At 43.9% G+C, this 25,580-nt stretch overlaps 1 protein-coding gene across 1 annotated transcript in view; it reads left to right on the top strand.

The window, feature by feature from the left end:
* Positions 1–23,206, top strand: part of ttc21a (tetratricopeptide repeat domain 21A) — a 104,166-nt gene extending 80,960 nt beyond the window's left edge. Inside the window, exons 22-30 of the mRNA XM_080213284.1 lie at positions 2,056–2,166; positions 3,376–3,457; positions 6,354–6,504; positions 9,830–9,991; positions 13,117–13,315; positions 15,234–15,458; positions 21,646–21,766; positions 22,215–22,282; positions 23,040–23,206. Of these exons, the coding sequence (XP_080069410.1) occupies positions 2,056–2,166; positions 3,376–3,457; positions 6,354–6,504; positions 9,830–9,991; positions 13,117–13,315; positions 15,234–15,458; positions 21,646–21,766; positions 22,215–22,282; positions 23,040–23,117 (1,197 nt within the window). The 3' untranslated portion in view covers positions 23,118–23,206. The remainder of the gene's footprint in view (positions 1–2,055; positions 2,167–3,375; positions 3,458–6,353; positions 6,505–9,829; positions 9,992–13,116; positions 13,316–15,233; positions 15,459–21,645; positions 21,767–22,214; positions 22,283–23,039) is intronic.
* The last annotated feature ends 2,374 nt before the right edge of the window (positions 23,207–25,580 follow it).

Genomic DNA, 25,580 nt, shown 5'->3' with positions numbered 1-25,580 from the left:
GCTTAGAATGGTACCTGGACATTACCAGAATGAGCAATGCATGCCAGGTGTGGAGTGTAGCGTCTCTTTTGCATGTCCACGATTGTTAAAAAAGTTCATTATTGGGATGTGGGCATTGCTGGCGAGGTTGGCATTTATTCTCCACCCCTAGTTTGATACAACTAGGCAACTTTGTAGGGCAATTCAGAGTCAGCTGCATTGGTGGGGATTGGTTTGTGTGCAAGGCCAGCATCTTTACTTCCCTAAAAGACATTAGTTATTGCTTGTTTACTGTCCACCGCCTGTAGAGTCCTTGTCCTTTACAAGGCCCAGCCTTCAATGGACTAGGTTCCTGTAGCGTGTCATATGCCCCTAATTAACATAGTAAGATAATTAACATATTTCCTGAAATAGCAGATGTGGGGGTAGAGGGGAATAAGGGGGTTGTTCTTTGATCACTCAACAATCGGCCTTTTTGGAAATAGTGGAGGCTGGATCATGAGGGCTTTTGGTGTTAGTTTGCTCAGACTAATGATCCTGCTTCAAAGCTGCCACTTTATGCATGCCAAGCTGGCAAAGATAAAATTGGCACCAACAAGTGAACCATTGTCAGAGTTAAGAGTGCGGTAGACACCAAAATCACTCCACTTGAAGCCAATCCAGCCGTGACAGCAAGAATTCCTCAAGGGAGTGTCTTCGGTCCAATCACCTTCAGTTACTTCATCGGTGCCCCTCCTTGCATTGTAATATCAGAAATGGAGATGTTCACTGATAACTGCATAATGTTTACAAGTCTTGAGATATTGACACAGTCCATCCATATGCCAGCAAGACCTGGGCAAAATTCAGGCTTAGACTGATAAGTGGCAAGTCACATTGCTTCCATGTAATCACTAATCACCAAGAGAGAATCTACTCATTGCCCTTTGATATTAAATGGCATTATCATCACTGAGTCCACACTATCAACATCCAGGGGATGTAGTATTGACCAGAAGCTGAACTATCCAGCTAAATAAATCCTATTGCTATAAGACTAGGTCAGAAACTGGGAATTCTACTATGTGTAACTCACCTCCTGAGTCTCCAAAGCCTGTCCATCATCTAAAAGACACTAGTCAGGAGTGTGGTGGAGTAGTCTCCACTTTCCGGGATGGGTGCAACTCCAACAACACTCAAGAAGCTCGACACCATCCAGGGCAAAGCAGCCTGCCTGACTGGCACGCTGTCTACCAAATTAAACACTCAATCCTTCCACTACCGATGCAGAGTGGTATTGATAGTTACTTTATACAAGTTGTGCGGCTGGAACTATCCAAGGTTCCTTTGACAGCCAAACTTCCCAAACCTGCGATCTCTACCAGCTAGAAGGAGAAGGGCAGTAGACATATGGGAACACCACCATCTGCAAGTTCCCCTCCACACCTCACACCATCCTGACTTGGAAATATACTGCTGTTCCTTCACTGTCACTGCATTTAAAACCTGGAACTTCCTTCCTAACAGCATTGTGGGTGTACATCCATCAAATGGACTGCCACAGTTCAAGAATATGATGAAGGAGCAGTGCTCTGAAAGCTCATGATACCAAATAAACCAGTTGGACTTTAGACTGGTGTTGTGAGGCTTCTTACGGTACAAGAAGGTAGATCATCACCATTGTCTCAAGGGCAGTTAGGAATGGGCCACAAATGCTGGCCGAGGCAGCAATGGCCATATCTCATGAAAGAACCTTAAAAGAAACATGGATAAATTCTGGTCCAGCAAAATTAGTAATGTTTTCAGATACGGCACACTATGGAGTAGTTGAGATTAATAGCATTGATACCTTTAGGTGGAAGCTGGTGAAGCAAATAGCAGAGAAAAGAACAGAATAATGTACAAAGAGATAGATGGAGTACGGTTTGAGGAGGCTTGTGTGGGGAAAGGACATCGATATGGATCTGTTGGGCTGAAATGCCTCATTCTGTGCTTATAAAATAATTTCTATACATCAAGGGCTTTTTGTTCTTTTTGGAATTAGTTTCCCTTTGCACTTTATAACAATCCTTTCCATAACATTGTTTGTTCTCTTAGCTGATGATAGAACTTGCCCAGTTATACTTGGCCAAAGGAGACAGTGATATGTGCGAGCATCTGTGTATAAAGCTACTGAAAAACGTACAAAACAACAATGATGTTAACATGGTATGTTTGTTCATATATCTTTCTGCTCAATTTTTACCAAGATAGTTTTATTCTATTTCTTTATTTATTTGATTTCTGGCCATTGGATCCATACTTCCCTCCCCTCCCCTACTCCCTGGCTCCCACCTCTTCCCCTTTCCTCTCTCACCACTGCAACAACCACCATGTTTTCCCGCTGTGGGGCTTCCCTACATCAAACATCCATTTCATAGAATCATAGAATCCCCAGAGTACAGAAGGAGGCCATTCAGCCCATTGTGTTTGCACCGACTCTCCAATACAACATCCTACCCAGATCCCATCCCTGCAGTCCCACATGCATCTACCCCACTAATACCCCTAACCTACACATTTTTAAGTTTTAAATTTATTTATTATTATCATAGGTAGGCTTACACTGACACTACAGTGAAGTTACTGTGAAAATCCTCTAGTCGCCACAGTCCAGTGCTTGTTTGGGTACACTGAGGGGGAATTTAGCATGGCCAATGCACCAACCAGCACATCTTTGAACTGTGGGAGGAAACTGGAGCACCCGGAGGAAACCCATGCAGATACAGGAACAATATGGAAATTCCACACAAACAATGACCAAAGCTGGGAACCAAACCCAGGTCCCTGGTGCTGTGAGGCAGCTGTGCTAACTGCTGTGCCACTGCACCACCCACATTGGTTTTGCAATTGGAACTGTGTAACTTGCCACTTGGGAGCCCCTCAGAATATCTCCAGTGACTTGACTCCATTTGATTTAACTTCCGTCCGTGTGATCGTTCTGCCCCACTGTAAATCCCACTGTCACCGATATCTCAGTGACAAACATCCTCTATCACACAAAAACCTTCACCAATACCACTAGTCTCTAAAAGGCACTGAACCACAAGGAGAACTGCCAGTCAGTGTCTCACCCATCCACTGAACAATCACATATTGTCCAGTCTGAAAGTTTGTGAAGGGTCATATCAGAAAAAGATGGGAGAATTTAGTTGGTGAGCTATTGATAAAAGGAAAATATTATGTGGGACAGGTATTGATGGGAAAAGGTATATCCAGGAGAGAAGAGGTATTGGAAAGAAATGATATTAGTGATCATTAGACATTATTGGAATGGATCTTTGGCAGTGACTGAGAGGTGAAGGGGGGAGATGAGATAAGGGACGATAGTGGTAGGTGAAATATTAATACATGCTGTCTTTCTCCTTCTGTTCATAGATGATGGCAGACCTCATGTTTAAAAAACAAGAGTATGACCGTGCTATATTCTATTGCCAACAGCTGTTGCAGAGATCACCAGGTATCTTTTGGCTCTGTGTATAATACACATATTCTGACCATTGATAAATAGCATTGTAAGTGAATTGGAAGATCAATTATAACCATATCTGGTTGCTTTTGCTGCTATTTTGATTTGATTTGATTTTTGATTTGATTTATTATTGTCACATGTATTAACATACAGTGAAAAGTATTGTTTCTTGCATGCTATACAGACAAAGTGTACCATACATAGAGTAGGAAAGGAAAGGGTGCAGTCATAGCTAGGGTGCAGAGAAAAACCAACTTAATGCAAGGTAGATCCATTCAAAAAGGAAGAAGCTGTTCTTGAGTCGGCTGGTACATATCCTCAGACTTTTGTATCTTTTTCCCAACGGAAGAAAATGGAAGACAATATGCCTGGGGTATGTGGGGCCCTTGATTATGTTGGCTGCTTTTCCGAGCAGCAAGAAGTGTGGACAGTGTCAGCGTATCTTGTTTGCGTGATGGACTGGGTTTCATTCACAACCCTTTGTAGTTTCTTTGGGTCTTGAATAGAGCAGGAGCCATATATAGCACAATATTTGTGTTAATGATTACAATACCCACACTTGAAGAGAGCATCACTTCATTTGAGTAAAGCTTTGCAAATTGTTGCTGCCTTGGACTGAAAACAGCATTAATTTAGTAATGAAAATTTTAAAACAATGCTCAAAATACTCAACCAGACAGGTGCATCTGTGGAGAGAGAAACAGAATTAATGGGTAGAATGTTACAGTTCCCAGACAGTGGGTTTGCAGGTGGAGGAGCCCATACAATTGTACAATATTTTTCCCATTGTTTACCCATCTGCCTCTGACCTGATATGAAGGGGCAATTTAGCATGGCCAATTCACCTAACTTGCATATCTTTGGAGTGTGGGAGGAAACCAGAGCACCTGGAGGAAGCCCCTTCAGATACGGGGAGAACGTGCAAACTCCACATAGACAGTGATCCAAGGCTGGATTCGAACCTGGGTTCCTGGTGCTGTGAGGCAGCACTGTGCCACCGTGCTGCCCTCAGGTCTTTCCTAAAATTAGGCCTTAAATTTTGTTGAGGCCTGTTTTCAGGTGGAGGATTGATGGCATGGCTGGAAGTGCTTGCCTGAATCCGAAGGCCCAAACTTAATTTGAAAATAGACCTCAGACACCATTCAGTATCCTGCCAGTGAACTGTAGATGCTAACTGGGCATCCAGAGAGAGTTGGCTGGTGTGATGAGGGCAAATTTGCGGATGACTGTGGGCTAACAGCAACCCTCAGGAATCCTGCAGAGGCACTGGTGTTCCTCTGGACTCCAAGTAGGTTAGTGCTAGAAGACAAAGGACAGCAGGGTTTGGGGTTGTGGTAGTTTTCAGCCAAAGTAATATTGCAGAATGGAATGCATTACTAAAAGTGTCTATTGAAGTCATGTCAATCACTCCCTTTAAAGAAGGATTTGGATGAAGATGAAGCAGAAAGATGAGGGGAAATAGTGTGGACCTCCAATGTGCAGCTGTCATTCACATGGGCAAATTCATCTATACATACTTCTCCTGTAATCAATTTTCTCTGACTCTGTGATACATGTCATTAAATAAACATATATTATTTGTTAGCATTCATTTTGAGACAATACAAAAGCAGGGATATACTGATGAGGCTTGAAAAGGCTCTGGTCAGACTATATTTGGAATATTGTGAGCAATTTTGGACCCTGTTTCTAAGGAAGGATGGGCTGGCCTTGGAAATGTTCCAGAGGCGGTTCACAAGAATGATCCCTGGAATGAATGAGGAGAATTTGAGAACTCTGGGACTGAACTCGATGGGGTTTAGAAGGATGAGGGGGAATCTCATTGAGACTTACAGAATACTGAAAGGCCTGGATAGAGTGGACATGGGGAAGATGTTTCCATTAGTAGGAGAGAATAGGTTCTGAGGACATAGCCTCAGAATAAAGGGACGACGTTTTAGAATGAAGATGAGGAGGAATTTCTTCAGCCAGAGGGTGGTGAATCTGTGGAATTCATTGCCATAGAAGGTTGTGAAGACCAGGTCATTGAGTGTCTTTAAGACAGAGATAGATAGGATCAAAGATTACAGGGAAAATGCAGGAGAATAGGGTTAAGAAACTTATCAGACATGGTTGAATGGCAGAGCAGACATGATGGGCTGAATGGCATAATTCTGCTCCTTTTATCTTATGGTCTTATGGTCTAAGATCCATATGTCACTGAACTCTGATATTCATCGTGGAATCATACATGACAAAGGAGGCCAAATCTACTCCACCCATTCTATCTCCATAGCCCTGAATTTATTTTTTCTTCTTCGATATATATAGAACATAGATATATATTGTGTTTCCTTGCTGTTGAATAATTAATACTATGTTGCACTTGGGTGTTTTCCAAGGGCAGGTTGGATGCTCTGTCCGCCTTGTTCATTGAATCACCTGTTTATGAAATGATGTTTTCTTCAAGAAAAATGCAGTTTTTTTATTCATTTGTGGGACATGGGTGCTGTTGGCTGGCCATTGTCCATTCCTAGATGCCCTTGAAGGGCAGTTGAGAATCACCCACAGTGCTGTGGCTCTGGAGTCACATGTAGGCTAGACCGGGTAAAGATGGCAGATTTCCTTCCCTAAAGGACGCTAGTGAACCAGATGGGTTTTTTCAACAATCAACAATGGTTTCATGGTCAGCAGTAGATTCTTTAATTCCAGATTTTTTTTTACTGAATCCAAATTCCAGCATCCGCCATGACGTGATTCAAAACCAGTTCCCCAGAACATTAGCTGAGTTTCTAGGTTGATAGTCTAGCGATAATACCATTAGGCCATCACCTTCCGATAACAAGGATTCACGACACAGTTAAAGAGCTGTAAATGTGTTTATCTTTTCCTCTCCTTTGAATAGACAACATCTTGATCTTAAGCAAATTAATGAAGCTGTTGAGGAAAACGGGTCGACTTGACAAAGCTCCAGGATTTTTGGAGCAGGCAGTGAGGCGATCAGCAAGGACAGCTATGGAACCTGGGTTCAACTACTGCAAAGGCCTTTATCTCTGGTAAAGAAAGCTTCAATGAACTGTCTTGACCTGCATGTTTGCTCCAAAATAATTTAGAATAAAGAGTGAAAAATAATGTCTAGGGACCAGATGTAAGCCCTGAAGTAGTTTGGCCAAAAAGGCCTGGTCATCTCACATCTGCTTGTGCTGCTTCTTACCATAGAACCACAGAAACATTACAGAATAGAAGGAGGCCATTCGGCCCATCTTGTCCATTGCCGGTCTGAGGACACTCAGATGCATTTTCTAATCTCATCTTCCTGCACTTGGCCCTTTGCCCTGCAGTTTCCAGCACCTAAGGTGCTGATTCAGGTACTTTTTTAAAGAGCCTAAGGTCACTGCCTCCATCACAACCTGGGCAGTGAATTCCAGGTACCCACCAACCTTTGCATAATAAGGTTCTTTCTCGTGTCCCCTCTATACCTTCTGCCACTTATAGAGTCATAGAGTCATAGAGGTTTACAGCGCAAAAACAGGTCCTTTGGCTCAACTTGTCCATGCCACCCTCTTTTTTAAATTCCTAAGCTAATCCCAATTGCCCGTGTTTGGGCCATATCCCTCTGTACCCATCTTACCCATGTAACTATCTAAATGCTTTTTATAAGACAAAATTGTACCCACCTCTAGTATTATCTCTGGCAGCTCGTTCCAGACACTCATCACCCTCTGTGTGAAAAAAATTGCCCCTCTGGATACTTTTGTATCTCTCCCCTCTCACCTTAAACCTATGCCCTCTAGTTTTAGATTTCCCTACTTTTGGGAAAAGATGTTGAGTATCTAGCTGATAGATGCCCCTCACTATTTTATAGATCTCTATAAGACCGCCCCTCAGCTTTCTACACTCCAGAGAAAAAGATCCCAGTCTATCCAGCCTCTCCTTATAACTCAAACCATCAAGCCCCGGTAGCATCCTAGTAAATCTTCTCTGCACTCTTTCTAGTTTAATAATATTCTTTCTATAATAGGGTGACCAGAACTGCACACAGTATTCCAAGTGTAGCCTTACCAATATCTTGTACAACTTCAACAAGATCTCCCAACTCCTCTAATTCAATGTTCTGACTGATTATCTTGAATCTTTGTTCTCTGGTTCTAGAATTCTCCGCCAAAGGGAACAATTTTATCCTGTCTACTCTATCTCTTCCCCTCAATTTTGTACGCCTCTATCAAGTCATCCCTTAGCCTTCTTTGCTCCAAGGAAAATAACCTCAGTCTCTACAATTTTTCCTCAGAGCTACACTTTTCCAGCCCTGGCAACATTCTTGTTAACCTTCTTTGCACTCTGTCCAGAGCAATTACGTTCTTCCCTGTAATATGGTGACCAGAACTGCACACAATATTCCAGTTGTGGCCTTACCAGCGTTTATGGTATTCCAACATGATGTCCTTACTTTTATATTCTGCCAATGAAGGAGAGCACTCCATATGCCACCTTTACAACTTTCTTGTTCACGAGTTTGAGCTGCTTGGAATGTGAGGGCTGGGGTTTTTGAAAAGTCTATTCTTAGCCCCAGTGCTTCAATGATGGATGAATCCAACATCAAATCCCTTGAGATAAATGTAAATTAGTTCATACTTTTTGGGCCAGACCTTCCTCATCAGGATGGACCATTGTTGCTTTTATGTCAAAGATGGAGAAAATGGGTCAGAAATCCATTGCTTTAAGCCTCGGTCCCAATCACACTTGTTGTGTACTTTCCATCCTAGCAGCATTTGATCACAAGCCGGAATTCTCTGGCCTTTCATGCCCCACCTCTGCTGCCAGCGAGAATGGAGAATTTGGCACTCAGCCAAATCTCCATTCACTGCACTGGGACTGGAGAATCCCAGCTGCAGGCTAGGTTGGAGAATTCGACCCAACATCCAAATGCTTTTGGCAACATTTCTGGGCAGGGAAAGTTTAAAAGGCACCCAGAGAGAGTGGGTAATAAGGATTGCCTGGCTGCACCCGAATACTGCAAACAATCTGAATTCCAGATTGATCTAATTAACTGGATTTAAATTCCACAGCTTCCAGGATGAGATTTGAACTCACATCTTCGGATTATTAGTCTGGGCTGCTGGATCATTAGCCCTGTGACATAGCTACTGTGCTACTTACCCCAATCAGTTGTATCCAACTGTGACTAAGGACGAGCAACACCTTCGGGCCTTGTTACTGATGCCCACATCCCAGAAATGAATATTTTTAAACATCAAGTGAGGATATGGTGGGACTTTGGGTGTGATTCTGAATGAATCCTGCTGTATGAACTGACAATTTACCATTTTCGTGACTGTTCTTTATTCACACTAAGAACAATCATTTAGACAAAGTACCAGAGAGTGGATGGTTTTATGGTACCAAATCTGAAACCCCAAGGTATATATTAGATCTCAACTATTTGCGATTTTATCATTAATGTGAGCATATAATGTTTCATTCCAAGCACAATACTACTGACATGATGGAGAACTCTTAACAAAACAATTTTATTTAACAACACAGTTTAACAATAACAAATGAATCAGCTTAACATTTAACAATTGAACATCACTAAAACACGACAAGATACAATTAATAACTGCTTACATTTCCAATTCAAGTAAAGTCCCTCTTATAAACTTAAACATCTCTTTAAATTTAGTTAGCAAAACACAGGCATTCTTGCTTATCTCAGGTTAACAGTCCTAGAGCTTTCAGAACACCACTGGAGAGAGAGAGCAAGAGAGGCACCTGTTTCTACTAGCAGTCTGCATGCATTTTTTAAATATGAAGCCGAAACAGTGTTTCTTCCCTGCAAACTTAGCTCCTTCCATTAAGCACATGACTCTGCTCTGTCAATCAACTTAATCAAAACTCTATACCAAAAGCCCCAGGGGGACCCAACTAAACACAAATGCATTAGCTCTGCTTAAGACAAACACTCCAGGTCTAAAATGAGCACTTATCTTATGCTTCCAGGTACTAATTTAAAAGTTTTGCTAGATCAATTGGCACCCTGCAAAGTAGATCTGAATTCTAAACGTACCCCTTACAAGAAACATGATATACACATAGTTCTTAAAGGCACAGTATCACCATACCCTTGCAACCAGATTCTCATGTGAGTCCAAGCCTTCAGAAAAGGACCTGTCCCCAGTGAAATGAGACATCTGGCTTTCACTGTGAATATGTTAACCGAAACAAAGTTTAAAGTTGTTTAAAGTTTATTTATTAGTGTCAAAAAATTATGGGGGCGGGTAGAAAGGAAGTTCAAATCTAAGAGGTTTTGAGAACTTTCTCACTGATACTGAGTTGCTTAAACAAATCAATCTTGTGCAGCTAACATTTTTCTGTTGATAGGTATACGGGGCAGCCAAATGAAGCACTGAGACACTTTAACAAGGCACGCAAGGACAGCGACTGGGGGCAAAGCTCCATTTACAATATGATCCAGATATGCCTTAACCCAGACAATGAGATCATAGGAAGCAACCTGTTTGAAACCCTGGATGAAGACTTGAGGTTCGGTGCTGCCACATTTCATTATTTGACTAAACGTTAGACACAACCCTGTTGTCCCCAGTGAAATGAGACATCTGGCTTTCACTGTGAATATGTTAATCGAAACAAAGTTTAAAGTTGTTTAAGGTTTATTTATTGGTGTCACAAGTAGGCCCACATTAATACTGCAATGATGTTAAAAGCAAATTACTGCAGATGCTGGAGTCTGAAACCAAAAGAGAAAATGCTGGAAAATCTCAGCAGGTCTGGCAGCATCTGTAGGGAGAGAAAAGAGCTGATGTTTCAAGTCCAGACAACCCTTTGTTAAAGCTGAAAGGCATAGAAAATGGGAGGTATTTATACTGTAGGGTGAGGGAATGAAAGATGAGTCATTACCACAGAAACTAGGGGAAAAGACAACTAATGACAGTCCATAGAGAGAATACAGGGTGTGAATGGCCAAATGTGTTCACCAACTCCAGCGTGATGCCACCACCAAACATATCTTCCCTTTGATCCCTCTGTCAGCATTCTGCAGAGACTGTTCCCTCTGGAATAACCTAGACCACTCCTCCACTATACCCAACATCTCTCCTGTCACCATGGCACCTTCTCATACAATCGCAAAAGGTATAACACCTGCCCTTTTACCTCTTTTATGCTCATCATCCAAAGTCCAAAACAGTCATTCCAAGTTAAGCAGTGTTTCACTTGCACCGCTTTCGATTTGGTGCATTGCATTCACTGTTCCCAATGCAAAGGCTCCTTTACAACATTCGGGTCTCATTTTGGAAGGTCTAGTAAAGATAAGAAATATACAGTTAATGGCAGAACCTTTAAGACTATTGAAGGGCCTGTTCCTGTGCTGTAATTTTCTTTGTTTTTATATAGAGGTACCAAGCGTAGACTGGGTGATTGCTTTGCTGAGTACCTTTGGTCTGTGTGCAATCAAAACCCTGATCTTCTGGGAGCTTGCCATTTTAAGACACGATCCTGCTCCCATGCCCACATGTCTGTCCTTGGCCTGCTGCAATGTTCCAGTGAAGCTGAACGCAAACTCATGGAACAACATCTCATTTTCTGGCTGGGCACTTTACAGCCTTCCAGTCTCAACATCTAATTCAACAAGTTCAGATGATTTGCTCTACCCCTCTTGTTTTCATTCTATTTTATCTAACTTTTTATTCTTCTCTACCTTTTATTTCTTTATTGTCTTTCTTCACTTGTCTTCCCCCCACTCTTTCTCCCTACTTATTCCTCTTCCCTTACCTTTCCTCGATCTTTGCTTCTCCTTTTCTAAATCTTACCTCTGTCTTACCTAAATCTTACACACACACACACACACACACACACATACACACATTTACAGATTACAATTAATTCACCTTTAATTTCCAGTCTCTCACATGACAGGCAAGCAGCTTTTTGAATGGATTTGATGATTTAGAGTTGAAGTGAGGGTTTTATAAAACAAAGGGTTCAAAGCAGGTTGTAAGGTCTCTTATCCACACTATGAATTTCACAATGTTTATTTACACAGGATTAAGAGGTTTCAAGTGTTTATAGTTTCTATTTTTGATATTTAAAAGAACCCGGATTATTGAGACTTTTATTGGGCTGTGGTGAAATGATTGATGATGTTTTTAAAGCTTATTTTTACGTTTGCTGTTGTCACTTTAAAATTCATTGATTCTGAACAGTATATAGTATGTGAAAGGGGCATAGAAGTGCCAATGCATGGCATAGATGGCATGAGAGGCCATGGGGGTAGATATGAGCACAGCTTTTTGTACTCCCACTTTAAAAAGCTCAAATCAGACTATGGTTCACAACTCCTCTAAGGGCTGTGAACCAGGCCTTTAAAAAAATAACTGGCCAGACTCCATGAAAATTGTCAAGAAGTAGAAGATGCCTATCTACAATGGAACTGGCCAGATTGGGAGTGCCAGATGCAGGCTTATGAACCGAACCAACCCACGCCTTCAAAAGATCCTGAAAATCGCACATTCTGGAAATAGGGTTGGGAATTCTGTAATTGAGATCCACCGCCATTTTTAAAGGGTCCCCAAGTCATCATGACTCAGAAAAGCCCGAGACTGTGGAGTGTGGAGATCAAAGTCCTCGACTGTAGAATGTGGAGATCAAAGTCCTTGACCGTAGATTGTGGAGATCAAAGTCCCAGGCTGTATAGAGTGTAGAATCCAAAGTCCCAGGCTGTATAGAGTGTAGAATCCAAAGTCCCAGGCTGTAGAGTGTAGAATCCAAAGTCCCAGGCTGTAGAGTGTAGAATCCAAAGTCCTAGACCGTAGAGTGCAGAGATCAAAGTCCCAGGCTGTAGAGAGTAGAATCCAAAGTCCTAGACCGTAGAGTGTAGAATCCAAAGTCCTTGCTCATAGAGTGTGGAGATCAAAGTCCCAAGCTGTAGAGTGTGGAATCCAAAGTCCCAGGCCGCAAAGTGTGGAATACAAAGTCCTAGACCCTGGGTGTGGAAGTCAAACTCCAGGCTGTAGAGTGTGGAAATCAAGGTCATAGACCAGAGAGTGTGCAGTCCATTGACTTTTGAGTTTTGCGTAAACTTCGAACAATAGCAGATGTAAATTCCACAGATAACGTTTGCCTTGGTGTGTGCATTCTAGGGGGAGTCTCCCAACTGTGGTTATTCAATCAGAATTTTCTAGAAGCTTGATATTCTGTGTAGAATAAGCAAAGGTTACATGATCCCTTGACTTCACCATTTATTAGTGCCCATTTTAAACCGGTAAAAGACAGTTCTGGAAGACAGTTCCAGAAGATTCCAAAGCAGCTCAGTGCATGTGCAAGGTTCTGAATATGATATGTCTTTACTGGGAAGGCACTGAAGTTTGAATACATTTGATAATAATTCATTCGAAATGAGTTAACGGCCAGAGTTCTCTGTCCTGTTGCAGTTGCCAGTGAGAACAGAAAACTTGGTTCTCAGCCAACCACTGCAACGGGACTGGAGAATCCCAGCTGCGGGTAATGTCAGAGAATCCGGCCCAACGTCTCTGCTCTAATAGGAAAGTCACACGAGCGCACTACATAGTCAATTCCTAATGTTACCAGGAGTAATATCTAAGCTGGATATTCTGTTGTTTTACCCTCCTTTATAAAAAACACTGAAACAGTGAAGAGTCCAGTGAAAAGAAGGAGACAGACCAGCTCGCTGTGAGAACAGCAGAGAAACTACTGAAAGACTATCATCCTCAAACACAGGAAGAACAGGAGCAACGCATATTGCTGCAGAACATTTGCCTAATGGCCACTAATGATCGCTCCAAGGTGGAAAAGGCCCTTGAAGTGTTCACCGAAATGGCCTCAGTTAAGGTGGGCAGTAGGGTAAGCAGTAGGCAAGTGCCAGAAACAGTTGTGCGTGTGCATTCAGCTCACTCCGCCACCGTCAGCACACGTGTGGCTTCTCCCGCTGCTGATCATCAGTATGTGCCCATCAGCTGGTGTCATCACTAGTTTGCCCTGCAGGAGCGATGATGTTGGTCACTCTGCTACACCCTGTCTGCTGGTGACCCTGTCATGGGGATTCCACCCCACCCCCGCAGGGCATAAAGGTGTATATTGCCCCCGGAGGAGAGGGACATGGCCAGGCAGTGCCCTGGCATCACTCCTTGGCACAAGCTGGCATTGCCAGGTTGACTTGTACCAGTGCTGGGATGGACCCCAGTGAGAGCTTCATGGGAGAGAGGGGGGGAAATCATCTACTTGTTGTGGTGAGGGGAACAGCCATGGGAGCTGGGGATGCCAGTGTTGGCTGTTTGGGTGGGAAGGGGTCCAATGTTCAGGGGGAAGGGAAGGGGGGCTGAATGCCAGCTCCAGTGGGTGTAGTGGAGAGGGTGGTAAATGCTGGCTCTGATCGAGGAGGGAGAATGCTGGCTTCAACTGGGGAAGGGGGTGGGATTAATGCTAGCTCCGATCACGGGGCAGGGATGTGGGGAAGCCCCTGAGACCTCCATGCGTGCTGAGGTGGGGTAGGGGGACGTCATTGTTTCTTCTGATCGGGGCACCTATTAAACATGGCACCCCAATCACTGTGCCACTGGCTATACCAGCATTGTGGCCACAACTCCCCCTCATGATGGCCAGCTGTTTACTTGTGGTAGGATCTGGGGAGGAGACTGGTATTTCTGTCACTGGAACCAACACTCTGCCATTTTCTGATCAGATTTCACCCTACATCTTTACCAATTTTTCCATTGGACTAACAAAAAACAACAAAGAACAAAGCACAAAAACAGCCCGGGAAACAGGCCCTTCGGCCCAACAAGCCCGCGCCGCCATTTTAACATTACCAGTCCCCCCTCTACCCATGACCCTTATCTATGCTTATGGCATTCCACATTGAGGGAAAACTAATTTAGGGACAATTTATTACCTCCAATCAGCCCAACAGCACATCTTTGGGGTGCGGGAGGAAACGGGAGCACCTGGAGAAAACCCACGCAAGCACGGGGAGAATGCGCAAACTCCCACAGACACCGGCCCAAATCCATGTGTCTGCACAGCAATCAGTGATAGTCACTGAGCTGTCGTCTTGCCCAGTATCTGGTCCAGTTTAAGCACACACTAACCACATGAAGCACTAGGCTATTCTCGAACATCCAAGAGCAGCCCTTGTACGACCCATCGCGTGTATGCCCCTCATTGGACAACAAGGCGGACCGACTTAAAACCTGTGAATTAAAAGAGAAAAACATTAGTATCATTCCACATCCTTATTCATTACCAGGGACGTCCCAATGCTAATGAACGTTATTTAAAACAATCTCCTATATCCTCCCATCTCCAACCCACTCATGTGCCTGTCTAAGTAACTCTTAAACAACTTGGCAGAAAATACTTAAACCTAAAAGAGCCTGAACATAGAACATAGAACACCACAGCACAAACAAGCCCTTCGGCCCACAAGTTGCGCCGATCATATCCATACCTACCAGGTCTATCTATAACTCTCAATCCCATTAAATCCCATGTACTCACCCAGAAGTCTCTTAAAAGACCCCAGCGAGTTCGTCTCCACCACCACCGATGGCAGCCGATTCCACTCACTCACCACCCTCTGAGTGAAAAACTTACCCCTGCTTTGTGAGATATTTAGCTTGGTAGCACCACTCAACAAGTCATAGATAGAAGTTTTTCTTTCTGTTGATTACAACTCAATGGTGTGTAATGTCACATTCCATGATTGCTAACATTTTATGGGACTGTTTCTTGCAAATTGTTTATTTGTCAGAAGGATCACGTTCCTTCACTGCTGGCTGGAGCTCAGGCCTGCATGGTCCTAAAGCTGATCCCCCGTGCCAGGAACCAGCTGAAGAGAATAACGAAAATAAACTGGAATTTGAAGGACTCCGAGGAGTTTGAGAAGAGTTGGCTTCTGCTGGCCGATATTTACATTAAATCAGGAAAACATGACCTTGCAACAGAATTGCTGAAACACTGCTTACAGTACAACCAGGTGGGCCACTGCTAAGTTTAAAGTTTATTGATTAGTGTCGCAAGTAGGCTTACGTTAACACTGCAATGAAGTTATTGTGATAGTTGCCTTGTCGCCACATTCTGGCGCCTGTTTGCATTCACATAGGGAGAATTTAGCACGGCCAATTCACCTAACATAAGAACATAAGAACATAAGAACATAAGAAATAGGAGCAGGAGTAGGCCATCTGGCCCTTCGAGCCTGCCCCGCCATTCAATAAGATCATGGCTGATCTGTCGTGGCTCAGTTCCACTTTCCCGCCCTCTCCCCATAACCCTTAATCCCCTCTCTTATCAAAAACCCATCAACCCGCTTCTTAAAAATATTTAGCGAGGCAGCCTCCACCACTTCAACGGGCAGAGAATTCCAGAGATTCACCACCCTTTGAGTGAAGAAGTTCCTCCTCAACTCCGTTCTGAACCGCCCCCCCTTTATCTTGAGGCTGTGCCCCCTAGTCCTACTGTCTTTTTTGAGCGGGAAGAGTCTTTCCACCTCTATCCTATCCATCCCATTCATCATCTTATACGTCTCAATGAGATCTCCCCTCATTCTTCTAAACTCTAACGAGTACAAGCCTAGTTTATTCAGCCTCTCCTCATAGCTCAACCCCCTCAACTCCGGTATCAGCCTAGTAAACCTCCTCTGCACTCCCTCCAAGGCCAAAATATCCTTGCGCAGGTGCGGCGCCCAAAACTGCACACAGTACTCCAGCTGCGGCCTCACCAATGCCCTATACAGCTGCAGCAAGACCTCCCTACTTTTATATTCAATCCCCCTCGCTATGAAGGCCAGCATCCCATTCGCCTTCCTGACCACCTGCTGCACCTGCAGGCTGGGTTTTTGCGACTCATGCACAAGGACCCCGAGGTCCCTCTGCACCGTCAGACTGTGGGAGGAAACCAGAGCACTCAGAGGAAACGCACGCAGACACTGGGAGAATGTGCAGACACCGCACAGACAGTGACTCAGTGACCCACTTACCTGATGAAGGAGAAGCACTCTGAAAGCTAGTGGCTTTTGCTACCAAATAAACCTGTTGGACTTTAACCTAGTGTTGTGAGACTTCTGTTATCACTGCAACACAGTATTTCCATCATAGCTAATCTGCCAAACCTATCCACTTAGGGCAACTTAGCATGTCCAATCCACCTAACCCGCATATCTTTGGACTGTGGGGGGAAACTGGAGCATCCAGAAAAAAAAAACAACGCAGACATGGGGAGAATGTGCAGACTCTGCACCGACAGTGATCTAAGGCTGGTATCAAACCCAGGTCCTTGGCGCTGTGAGGCAGCAATGCTAACCACTGTCTACAGAGTTTGGATACCCTTACCTAACCCATAATCTATCAAACTTAGTCAAAAGCATGTCAAAAGATTGTGCCAGCATGAAAGCTGGCACAATTACAGATTTCTGCTTCATGTCAAAATGCACTTCCTGATTTCCTTCCTGAAAGGCCCGACTTCTAATTTCAGATTATGTCCTCTCGTTCTGGAACCCCCGATAAGAGAAAATAATTTCTCTGCGGAGTAGTGGTAATGTCACCGGGCTGATAATCCAGTGGTCCAGGCTAATGCCCTGATAACATGGGTTCAAATCCCACCACAGCAGCTGGTGGAATTTAAATTCAACTAACAAAATATGGAATAATCTCAGTGATGGTGACCATGAAGCTATCATCGAATGTCATAAAGACCCAACTTGTTTATTAATGTCCTTTCAGGAAGGAAATCTGCCTTCCTTACTCAGTCTAGCCTACATATGCCTCCAGATATTAGCAATGTGCTTGACTCTCAAACCAGTCAGTTTTCACATCACATTTGCTTCTTTTGCAAATAACTTTAAATCTGTGCCCTCTAGTCTTTTTAAGAGGAAGAACGTTTTCTCCCTCACTACACTGCCCAGCCCCTTCATGATTTTGAACATCTCTATAAAGTCTCCACTTAGCCTTCTTTTCTCCAAGGAAAACAGTCCCAATCTTCTTAATCTATCTTCATAATTGAAGTTTCCCATCTCTGGAACCATTCTTGTAAAAGCTTCCTCTGCACTCTCTCCAATACAAGACAAATTACTCAACCTGTCCTAATGTTTTAAGCCTGCTAGCGCCAGTACCATTATTCTGCAGAATTTGCACTACACCCTTCCAAGGCCCATATATTTTTCCTGGGATGCAATGCCCCAGCCAAATTTTTTAAAATTCACATGTGGGACACGGGCGTCACTGGCTGGCCACCATTTATTGACCATCCCTAGTTGCCCTTGAGAAGGTGGGGGTGAGCTGCCTTCACTGCAGTCCATGTCCAGTGAGTTGACCCACAATGCCATTAGGGAGGGAATTCAGGATTTTGACCCAGTGACTGTGAAGGAACTGCAATATATTTCCAAGGCAGGATGGTGAGTGGCTTGGAGGGTAACTTGCAGGTGGTGATGTTCCCATATATCTGCTGCCCTTGTCCATCTAAATTGAAGTGGCCGTGGGCTTTGAAGATGCTGTCTAAAAATCCTTGATGAATTTCTGCAGTGCACGTTGTAGATAGTACACACTGCTGCTACTGAGTGTCAATGATGGAGGGAGTGAATGTTTGTGGATGTGGTGCCAATCAAGCAGACTACTTTGTCCTGGATGGTGTCAAGCTTTAAGAGTGTAGTTGGAGCTGCACCCAGCCAAACAAGTGAGGAGTATTCTATCACACTCTTGACTTGTGCCTTGTAGATGGTGGACAGGCTTTAGGGAGTCAGGAGGTGAGTTATTCTCCACAGTATTCCTGCTCTTTATAGCCACTCTGTTTATGTGGTGAATCCAGTTGAATTTCTGGCCAATGGTAACCCCAAGGATGTTGACAATGGGGGATTCAGTGGTGGTAACATCATTGAATGTCAAGGGCTGGTGGTTAGGGTGTCTCTTGTTGGTGATGGTCATTGCCTGGCATTTGTGTGGCATGAATGCTACTTGCCACTATGATTCTATGATTCCACCTGTCAGTCCAAGCGTGGATATCTCAGTATTCTAAACGGAGTTTGACAAAGTTCTATACAACTGAACATTAAGAACTGGAAAAGTGAAGCCAGCAAATATTCAGTCCAGTAGACCTGTTGGCCTTGATGGTATTGATTTGATTTGATTTTACTGGAGCCTGTCTTGTACAATGTCAAAGAGATGGAGTCCACTTGTTAATCCCACAGGGTCACGACTGGGGTAGAGCCACAGCTGCAGCTTGTAGTTAAGCCAGGTAACTACGTTAAATCCCGGATGCAAAAGATACTGCATCAGCAAGTTGCACAAGTTCCAAGCTGCTTGAGCCCAAAAACTTCGGCCTACATCTATTTTTGCTGCTGAAAGATGGTGACATTACTCAGAGCCCCTTTCCCTTAAAATAAAAGTTTAAAAACTTTTACTGGAGCAGCATTAGAGGGAGGGTGATTTCTGCCAGCTGGTAACCATTCTTCCAATGCCAGAATTTAACACTGGCGGATTCAGAGGTGGGGTGGGGGAGGGGGTAGAAACTGTGAAATTCCATGGATGGAATTCCCTCTGTATTCCCACACGTCGTGACCCAGTAGAGATTTTATGCTGGAGCTGACAGGGCCGCAGACGGCAAACCTGCGCTTGCCCCAATTAAGGCCCTTAAGTAGCTACTTTCCCAACCAGGCTCAATTTTTAGGCCAGCAAGCAGATTGTGACTCAGGGTGGAAAAAAAATAAATGTAGTTGGAACTCAGGGGGGCAATGGTGGGGGAGGTGGAGGGGTACCTCCATCACTTTGGTAGGAAGAATGGTAGGAAGGACTATTACTTACGTGGCGAAAAACTGCAGCAGGCGACGGTGCAGAGGGACCTCGGGGTCCTTGTGCATGAGTCGCAAAAACCCAGCCTGCAGGTGCAGCAGGTGGTCAGGAAGGCGAATGGGATGCTGGCCTTCATAGCGAGGGGGATTGAATATAAAAGTAGGGAGGTCTTGCTGCAGCTGTATAGGGCATTGGTGAGGCCGCAGCTGGAGTACTGTGTGCAGTTTTGGGCGCCGCACCTGCGCAAGGATATTTTGGCCTTGGAGGGAGTGCAGAGGAGGTTTACTAGGCTGATACCGGAGTTGAGGGGGTTGAGCTATGAGGAGAGGCTGAATAAACTGGGCTTGTACTCGTTAGAGTTTAGAAGAATGAGGGGAGATCTCATTGAGACGTATAAGATGATGAATGGGATGGATAGGATAGAGGTGGAAAGACTCTTCCCGCTCAAAAAAGACAGTAGGACTAGGGGGCACAGCCTCAAGATAAAGGGGGGGCGGTTCAGAACGGAGTTGAGGAGGAACTTCTTCACTCAAAGGGTGGTGAATCTCTGGAATTCTCTGCCCGTTGAAGTGGTGGAGGCTGCCTCGCTAAATATTTTTAAGAAGCGGGTTGATGGGTTTTTGATAAGAGAAGGGATTAAGGGTTATGGGGAGAGGGCGGGAAAGTGGAACTGAGCCACGACAGATCAGCCATGATCTTATTGAATGGCGGGGCAGGCTCGAGGGGCCGGATGGCCTGCTCCTGCTCCTATTTCTTATGTTCTTATGTTCTTAGAAGGCCCTTCTGACTGGAGGCTGGGCGATTTCCAGGCTTTCTTCCCCTCCGTCTCTTTGGCCTTTGTTTTGATTTTGATTTGATTTGACTTGTTAGTATACAGTGAAAAGTATTGTTTCTTGTGCGCCATACAGATAAAGCATACCATTCATAGAGAAGGAAATGAGACAGTGCAGATTATAGTGTTACAGTCATATCTAGGGTGTAGAGAAAGATCAACTTAATGCAAGGTAAGTCCATTCAAAGATCTGATGGCAGCAGGGAAGAAGCTGTTCTTGAGTCAGTTGGTACGTGATCATGACTTTTGTATCTTTTTCCGGACGGAAGAAGATGGAAGGGAGTATGTCCAGTGTGCATGGGGTTCTTAATTGTACTGGCTGCTTTTCCGAGGCAGTGGACAGTGTAGACAGAGTCAATGGACGGGAGGCTGGTTTGTGTGATGGATTGGGCTACATTCACAACCTTTTGTAGTTCCTCGCGGTCTTGGGCAGAGCAGAAGCCATACCAAGGTGCGATACAACCAGAAAGAATACTTTCTATGGTGCATCTGTAAAAGTTGGTGAGAGTCGTAGCTGACATGCCAAATTTCTGATCACTCCTTCATGATTCCCCAGATGCCCCATACCCTCCCTGCTCTTGCCCCTCTGCCTCTTTCCTTCTCCTCTGGTTTCTGGGATTTAACACCAGGAAGTTCCTTGAAGTACCTCTCTTAGTCACTGCAATGCTGGAGTGACTGCAGGCTGCCGGCCAATCTGATCGGGATTGCTGGAGTTAGCAGGGATATGTTTCTGAAAGTTCAGGTTCAAGTCTTTCTAATCTTCTCATCCCCTTTTGCATCATATCTGACTTTATTTGCTTTGCCCTGTATGCCACACAAAACAAAGTTCATTCGCCAAGATACAAGTTGATTTGTTTTTCTATGTTATGTAACCAGTGCCAATTACAATCAAGGCATTTGCTTCTCAATCAATGAACAGTAATGAGAACAGTAATGGTATGAATATGATTTTCTCTGACAATTCACCATGAATAGGTTGGATTCAAAATTCATCTCTTTCGTATTTTCAAAGTACCTGATTTGCAAAAATGAGAAAACCAATAGCAAAGTAAAGATCCTCTTATCCAGCCAACCCATCCCACATGTTTTGTGCATCATTATATAAGAATCCATTGAATCCCTACAGTGCAGAAAGAGGCCATTCGGCCCATTGAGTCTGCATTGACTATCTGAAAGGGCATTCTATCTAAGGCCCACTCTCCCGCCCTATCCCCTACCATTTACCATGGCTAATCTCCCTAACCTACACATCTTGAGACACTAAGTGGTGATTTAGTGTGGCCAATCCACCTAACCTGCACATCTTTGGCCTATGGGAAGAAACCAGACCACTTGGAGAAAACCCACACAGATATAGAGAGAATGGGCAAACTCCACACAGATATTCACCAAAGCCAGGAATTGAACCCAGGTCCCTGGCGCTGTGAGGCAGCAGTCTCACCAGTGTGCTACCAAATCCCTGAGTTTGTGAAATATGAATTATTTATTTGTTTCTTTCACTCAGTTGTGAACAAATTTCACTCCACTTCTGTTTTTTTTAATCTGTCCAGTCTTGTTGTAAGGCATACGAATACCTGGGGTTTATAATGGAGAAAGAGCAATCCTACATGGATGCAGTTACAAACTACAAGTTGGCCTGGAAGTGCAGCAATGAGGCAAATCCTGCTATTGGTGAGCTCATACATCTCTTGTTGTTGATGGGCATCTTTAATGTATGACAGAGGTTATTGATAATACCATGGGAAAACAGGACTACAGGGTACATTGCAGGAAATTTAAACAGCGGGATTTGGAATAAGAAATTTTCCAGATTCCTATCTTTGGATCTTGGTAGGGAACAGGCAAGAAGGTAACGTGCTGGTGGGGAGGTATGGGCGCTGGCTAGGCCAGCATTTATTGCCCATCCCTAACTGCCCTTGAGAAGACAGTAGTGAGTCTCTTCTGGAACCACTGCTGCTAAAATATGTGGGAAGGCTGGGGAAGGCAGAAGGAAGATGGTCAGCATGGCAGGTTTCACTGCGTGGGATAGATGTGGACCGTGCTAGCCACTGATGGATATGTGAATATTTGATAACTCTAATAGTCTCTTTAACTCTGTACATCTCTTTTCTCTGTGCAGGTTACAAACTTGCTTTCAATTACTTGAAAGCAAAAATGTACATGCATGCAATCGACGTTTGTCATAAGGTTAGTATTGTGTCAAGAAGTTTTAAACCAGAATATTTTATTCACTGAAAGAAAATGATGGAGTTGGGTTTTGTTCCCTTAACAATAAAGGTATGTGGACGATAAGAGAGGAATTTTCCCATCCCGCCCACTACAGGGATCATAGCGGGCGGAACAGGACCATAAAAAGATCCGTTGACTTTGGGCGGAATTTTCAGGTCTTGGATGAACATGGCCGAAACATCCCACCCTAAGGGTGAAATTAGAAGGAGATATTGCTCTATACAAGTTCAGGTTATTTTCCCTGCAAGTTGAGTAGTGATTCAATCAGAGATTTCAAGCTATTGAGAGGAACCGATTAGGTAGAACAAGCGATGTCTGATGGGTGAGGTGAACAGGTTTTTGTTAACCAAAGGTATCCAGAATTACAGCCAAAGGCAAATATGTGAAATTGGGTTACAGATCAGCCCTGATCACACTGAATGGCGGAACAGGCTCAGCAGAGCTAAATAACACACTCCTGTCCCTGTGTTCCAATGTAATACAAGAGAGATATTTTCTTCTAACAACCTACTGCAGCCTCTGAGATGTAACAATCATTGCCTAAGCTTCCCGTGCCACCAACAGCAGCATTTGGGAGTCCAGTCGCCCAATCCAGTGGACTCCTGCTCAAAGCATAATGATTGGGAACCCGGCCAAGTCTGTTCTATATCTTTTGTAATTAAAATTGTATCTCCAGGCCAACTGTTCTGAACAGTTTTACCTTCCCGTTTTTCAGGTGCTGAAAAATCATCCCACTTATCCAAAGATTCAAAAGGAAGTTTTTGAAAAGGCAAGAGCTTCTCTTAAGCAATAAGAAGTTCAAACACCTTACACCGATTGTCATTTCCTAAAATCTAAGAAACTTGTGCATGGACATGTAGCCATTGACAATAAAACTCACAAAGATTGGCCTCATTGTATTCAATGAAAGAGAGTTTTTGCTTGTTAATTTATCTTTATATTAAGCTTTGTGCAGCTTCTTAACATTTATTGAGGCAAAATCTTTAATTCATTTCCTTCTTGCTTGTCTTTGGCTGCATATTCCCTTTCACACGGACATGAAGTTAGAGAGATTGGATGTATAATTCCCTAACGTTCTGAGACAGAAACAGAAACGTCACCTTGAGTCAGGACAATATTGAGTGAAACTGTTGTGGAAATATACACGGGCCTCACTGAAATAGAAGGCACATCTGGCATAGCTTCATTATTGCGATAAACATATCCAACAAAATATTCACTTCCACCAGGATGTATGATTAAAAATGACATGTGTCAGCAAACCAAAGAAAGGTAATCAGTTCTGGCAAGAGAGATATATCTTAGGACATCCAACCCATTTGTAGCAGGCAGCCATTACTGCCAGGGACTTTACCTTCCACTTAAATTTAATATTTAGGCTGACCTGCCTGTCCACACATCTCATGTGTGGATTAGGTTGATTGGCCATGCTAAATTGCCACTTAGTGTCAGGGGGACTAATAGGATAAATGCATGGGACTTGGGGATAAGGCCCGGGTGGGATTATAGAACATAGAACATAGAACACTACAGCACAAACAGGCCCTTCGGCCCACGAGTTGCACCGATCACATCAACACCTACCAACCTACAGACCTATCTATAACCCTCAATCTCATTAAACCCCATATACTCATCCAGAAGTCTTTTAAAAGACCCCAGCGAGTTCGCCTCCACCACCACTGACGGCAGCCGATTCCATTCACTCACCACCCTCTGAGTGAAAAACTTACCCCTAACATTACTTCTGAACTTCCCTCCTTGCACCTTAAATCTGTGTCCTCTCATAGCAACCATTTCAACCCGGGGAAATAGCCTCTGAGAGTCCACCCTATCTATTCCTCTCAACATTTTGTAAACTTCTATCAGGTCGCCTCTCAACCTTCGTCTCTCCAGGGAAAAGAGTCCCAGCTCCCTCAACCTAACTTCATAAGATTATGGTAGGTTCAGCCTATCATAATCAGATGGGCCAAATAGCCTCCTCCTGCACTGTGAGAAATCTATGATCATTAGATTGGGAAATTTCAACCATTGCTGAAAAGACTTTAGCAACAAACAATTCCTGGATGTTGGGGTTGAGGCACAGCTTGAGCTGGTTAGTTGTGCATATATTTGCATTTTTTTAGCCAGTCCAGCCACTGTGTATAAACTGTCAACAAGCCAGAAATAAAAGCCTGCTGATGTTCTGGTACAAAACACAATGACTTTTCACCGAATGCTTTTAAATTCACTGTGACCTGGAAACGAAACTAGTGGTCTGCCTAGACGCATCACTGAGACTTGCCAAAACCGTGTAAGTGGGATCCTACTCCTCAAATTTCCCTAATTGTTCCAACTATCCTGATAAATCACTTCTGATGCTATTTCCTGATTATAATGATATAGAGTGCATGGTGAAAAGGTACTGTTTTATATATCAGGTAATCAGCAGTGCTTCATTTTAGGATTGGTGTCAGCTACCACGCTGCATCAGGATTACCCATACAAGTTCTGCTTGTGGTTGTCGGACATCTTGTCATCATCTAGAGGCTAATTCCCTCCTAGCTCTAGATGCCAGCGAGAAGGATCTCTGCAAGAGCAGGAACATCAAAACTGCTCAACATTCAGCCACTGGTACCATTCTGATCCTCAGAGTGCAGAGGAATTTTTTTGGGGGGGGTGCTGCCAACAGTAAATGGAGTGTGGAGGGGGGGGAAAGAGGGGCAGAGCCTCAGGAGAGGAAGTGAAGAGATGCTGATACCTTGCATGAGGAAAGATGAAGTGCTGACAGAAATCTCTGAATCAAGGTTCATGTGAGGCAAAAAGGGGACACTTGAATACATTGGAGAATACTGTCAGGACACCGGGACAATTAATGAAGAACCAGCGCTGTTTTCACAAAAGCATGACATCTGGTCACCCAAAATATTATATCAGTCAACAAACATCACACACACAGATAATCTGGTCAGTATACATTGTTGTTTGTGGGAGATTGCAATGCGTGAATTGGTTGCCGTGTTTTGGATGGCACAGTGGTTGGACTGTTGTCTCACAGCATTAGGGACCCTAGTTCAATTCTGGTATCGGGTGACTGTGTGGAGTTTGCACATTCTCCCCATGTCTCTGTGGGTTTTCACCAAGTGCTCCTGTTTCCTCCCACTCCAAAGATATGTGAGTTAGGTTGACTGGCCATACAAAATTGCCCCATAGTGTCAGGGAGGCTTATCACGGTGGATACATGCGATCATGAGGATAAGGCCTGGGTGGGTTTGCT

Source organism: Carcharhinus amblyrhynchos, chromosome 2, assembly GCF_965287045.1.
Source record: "Carcharhinus amblyrhynchos chromosome 2, sCarAmb.v2.hapA, whole genome shotgun sequence".
NCBI lineage: Eukaryota > Metazoa > Chordata > Chondrichthyes > Carcharhiniformes > Carcharhinidae > Carcharhinus > Carcharhinus amblyrhynchos.
The sequence above is the reverse complement of the archived record's forward strand: the minus strand, read 5'-3'. Positions and strand labels throughout refer to the sequence as shown.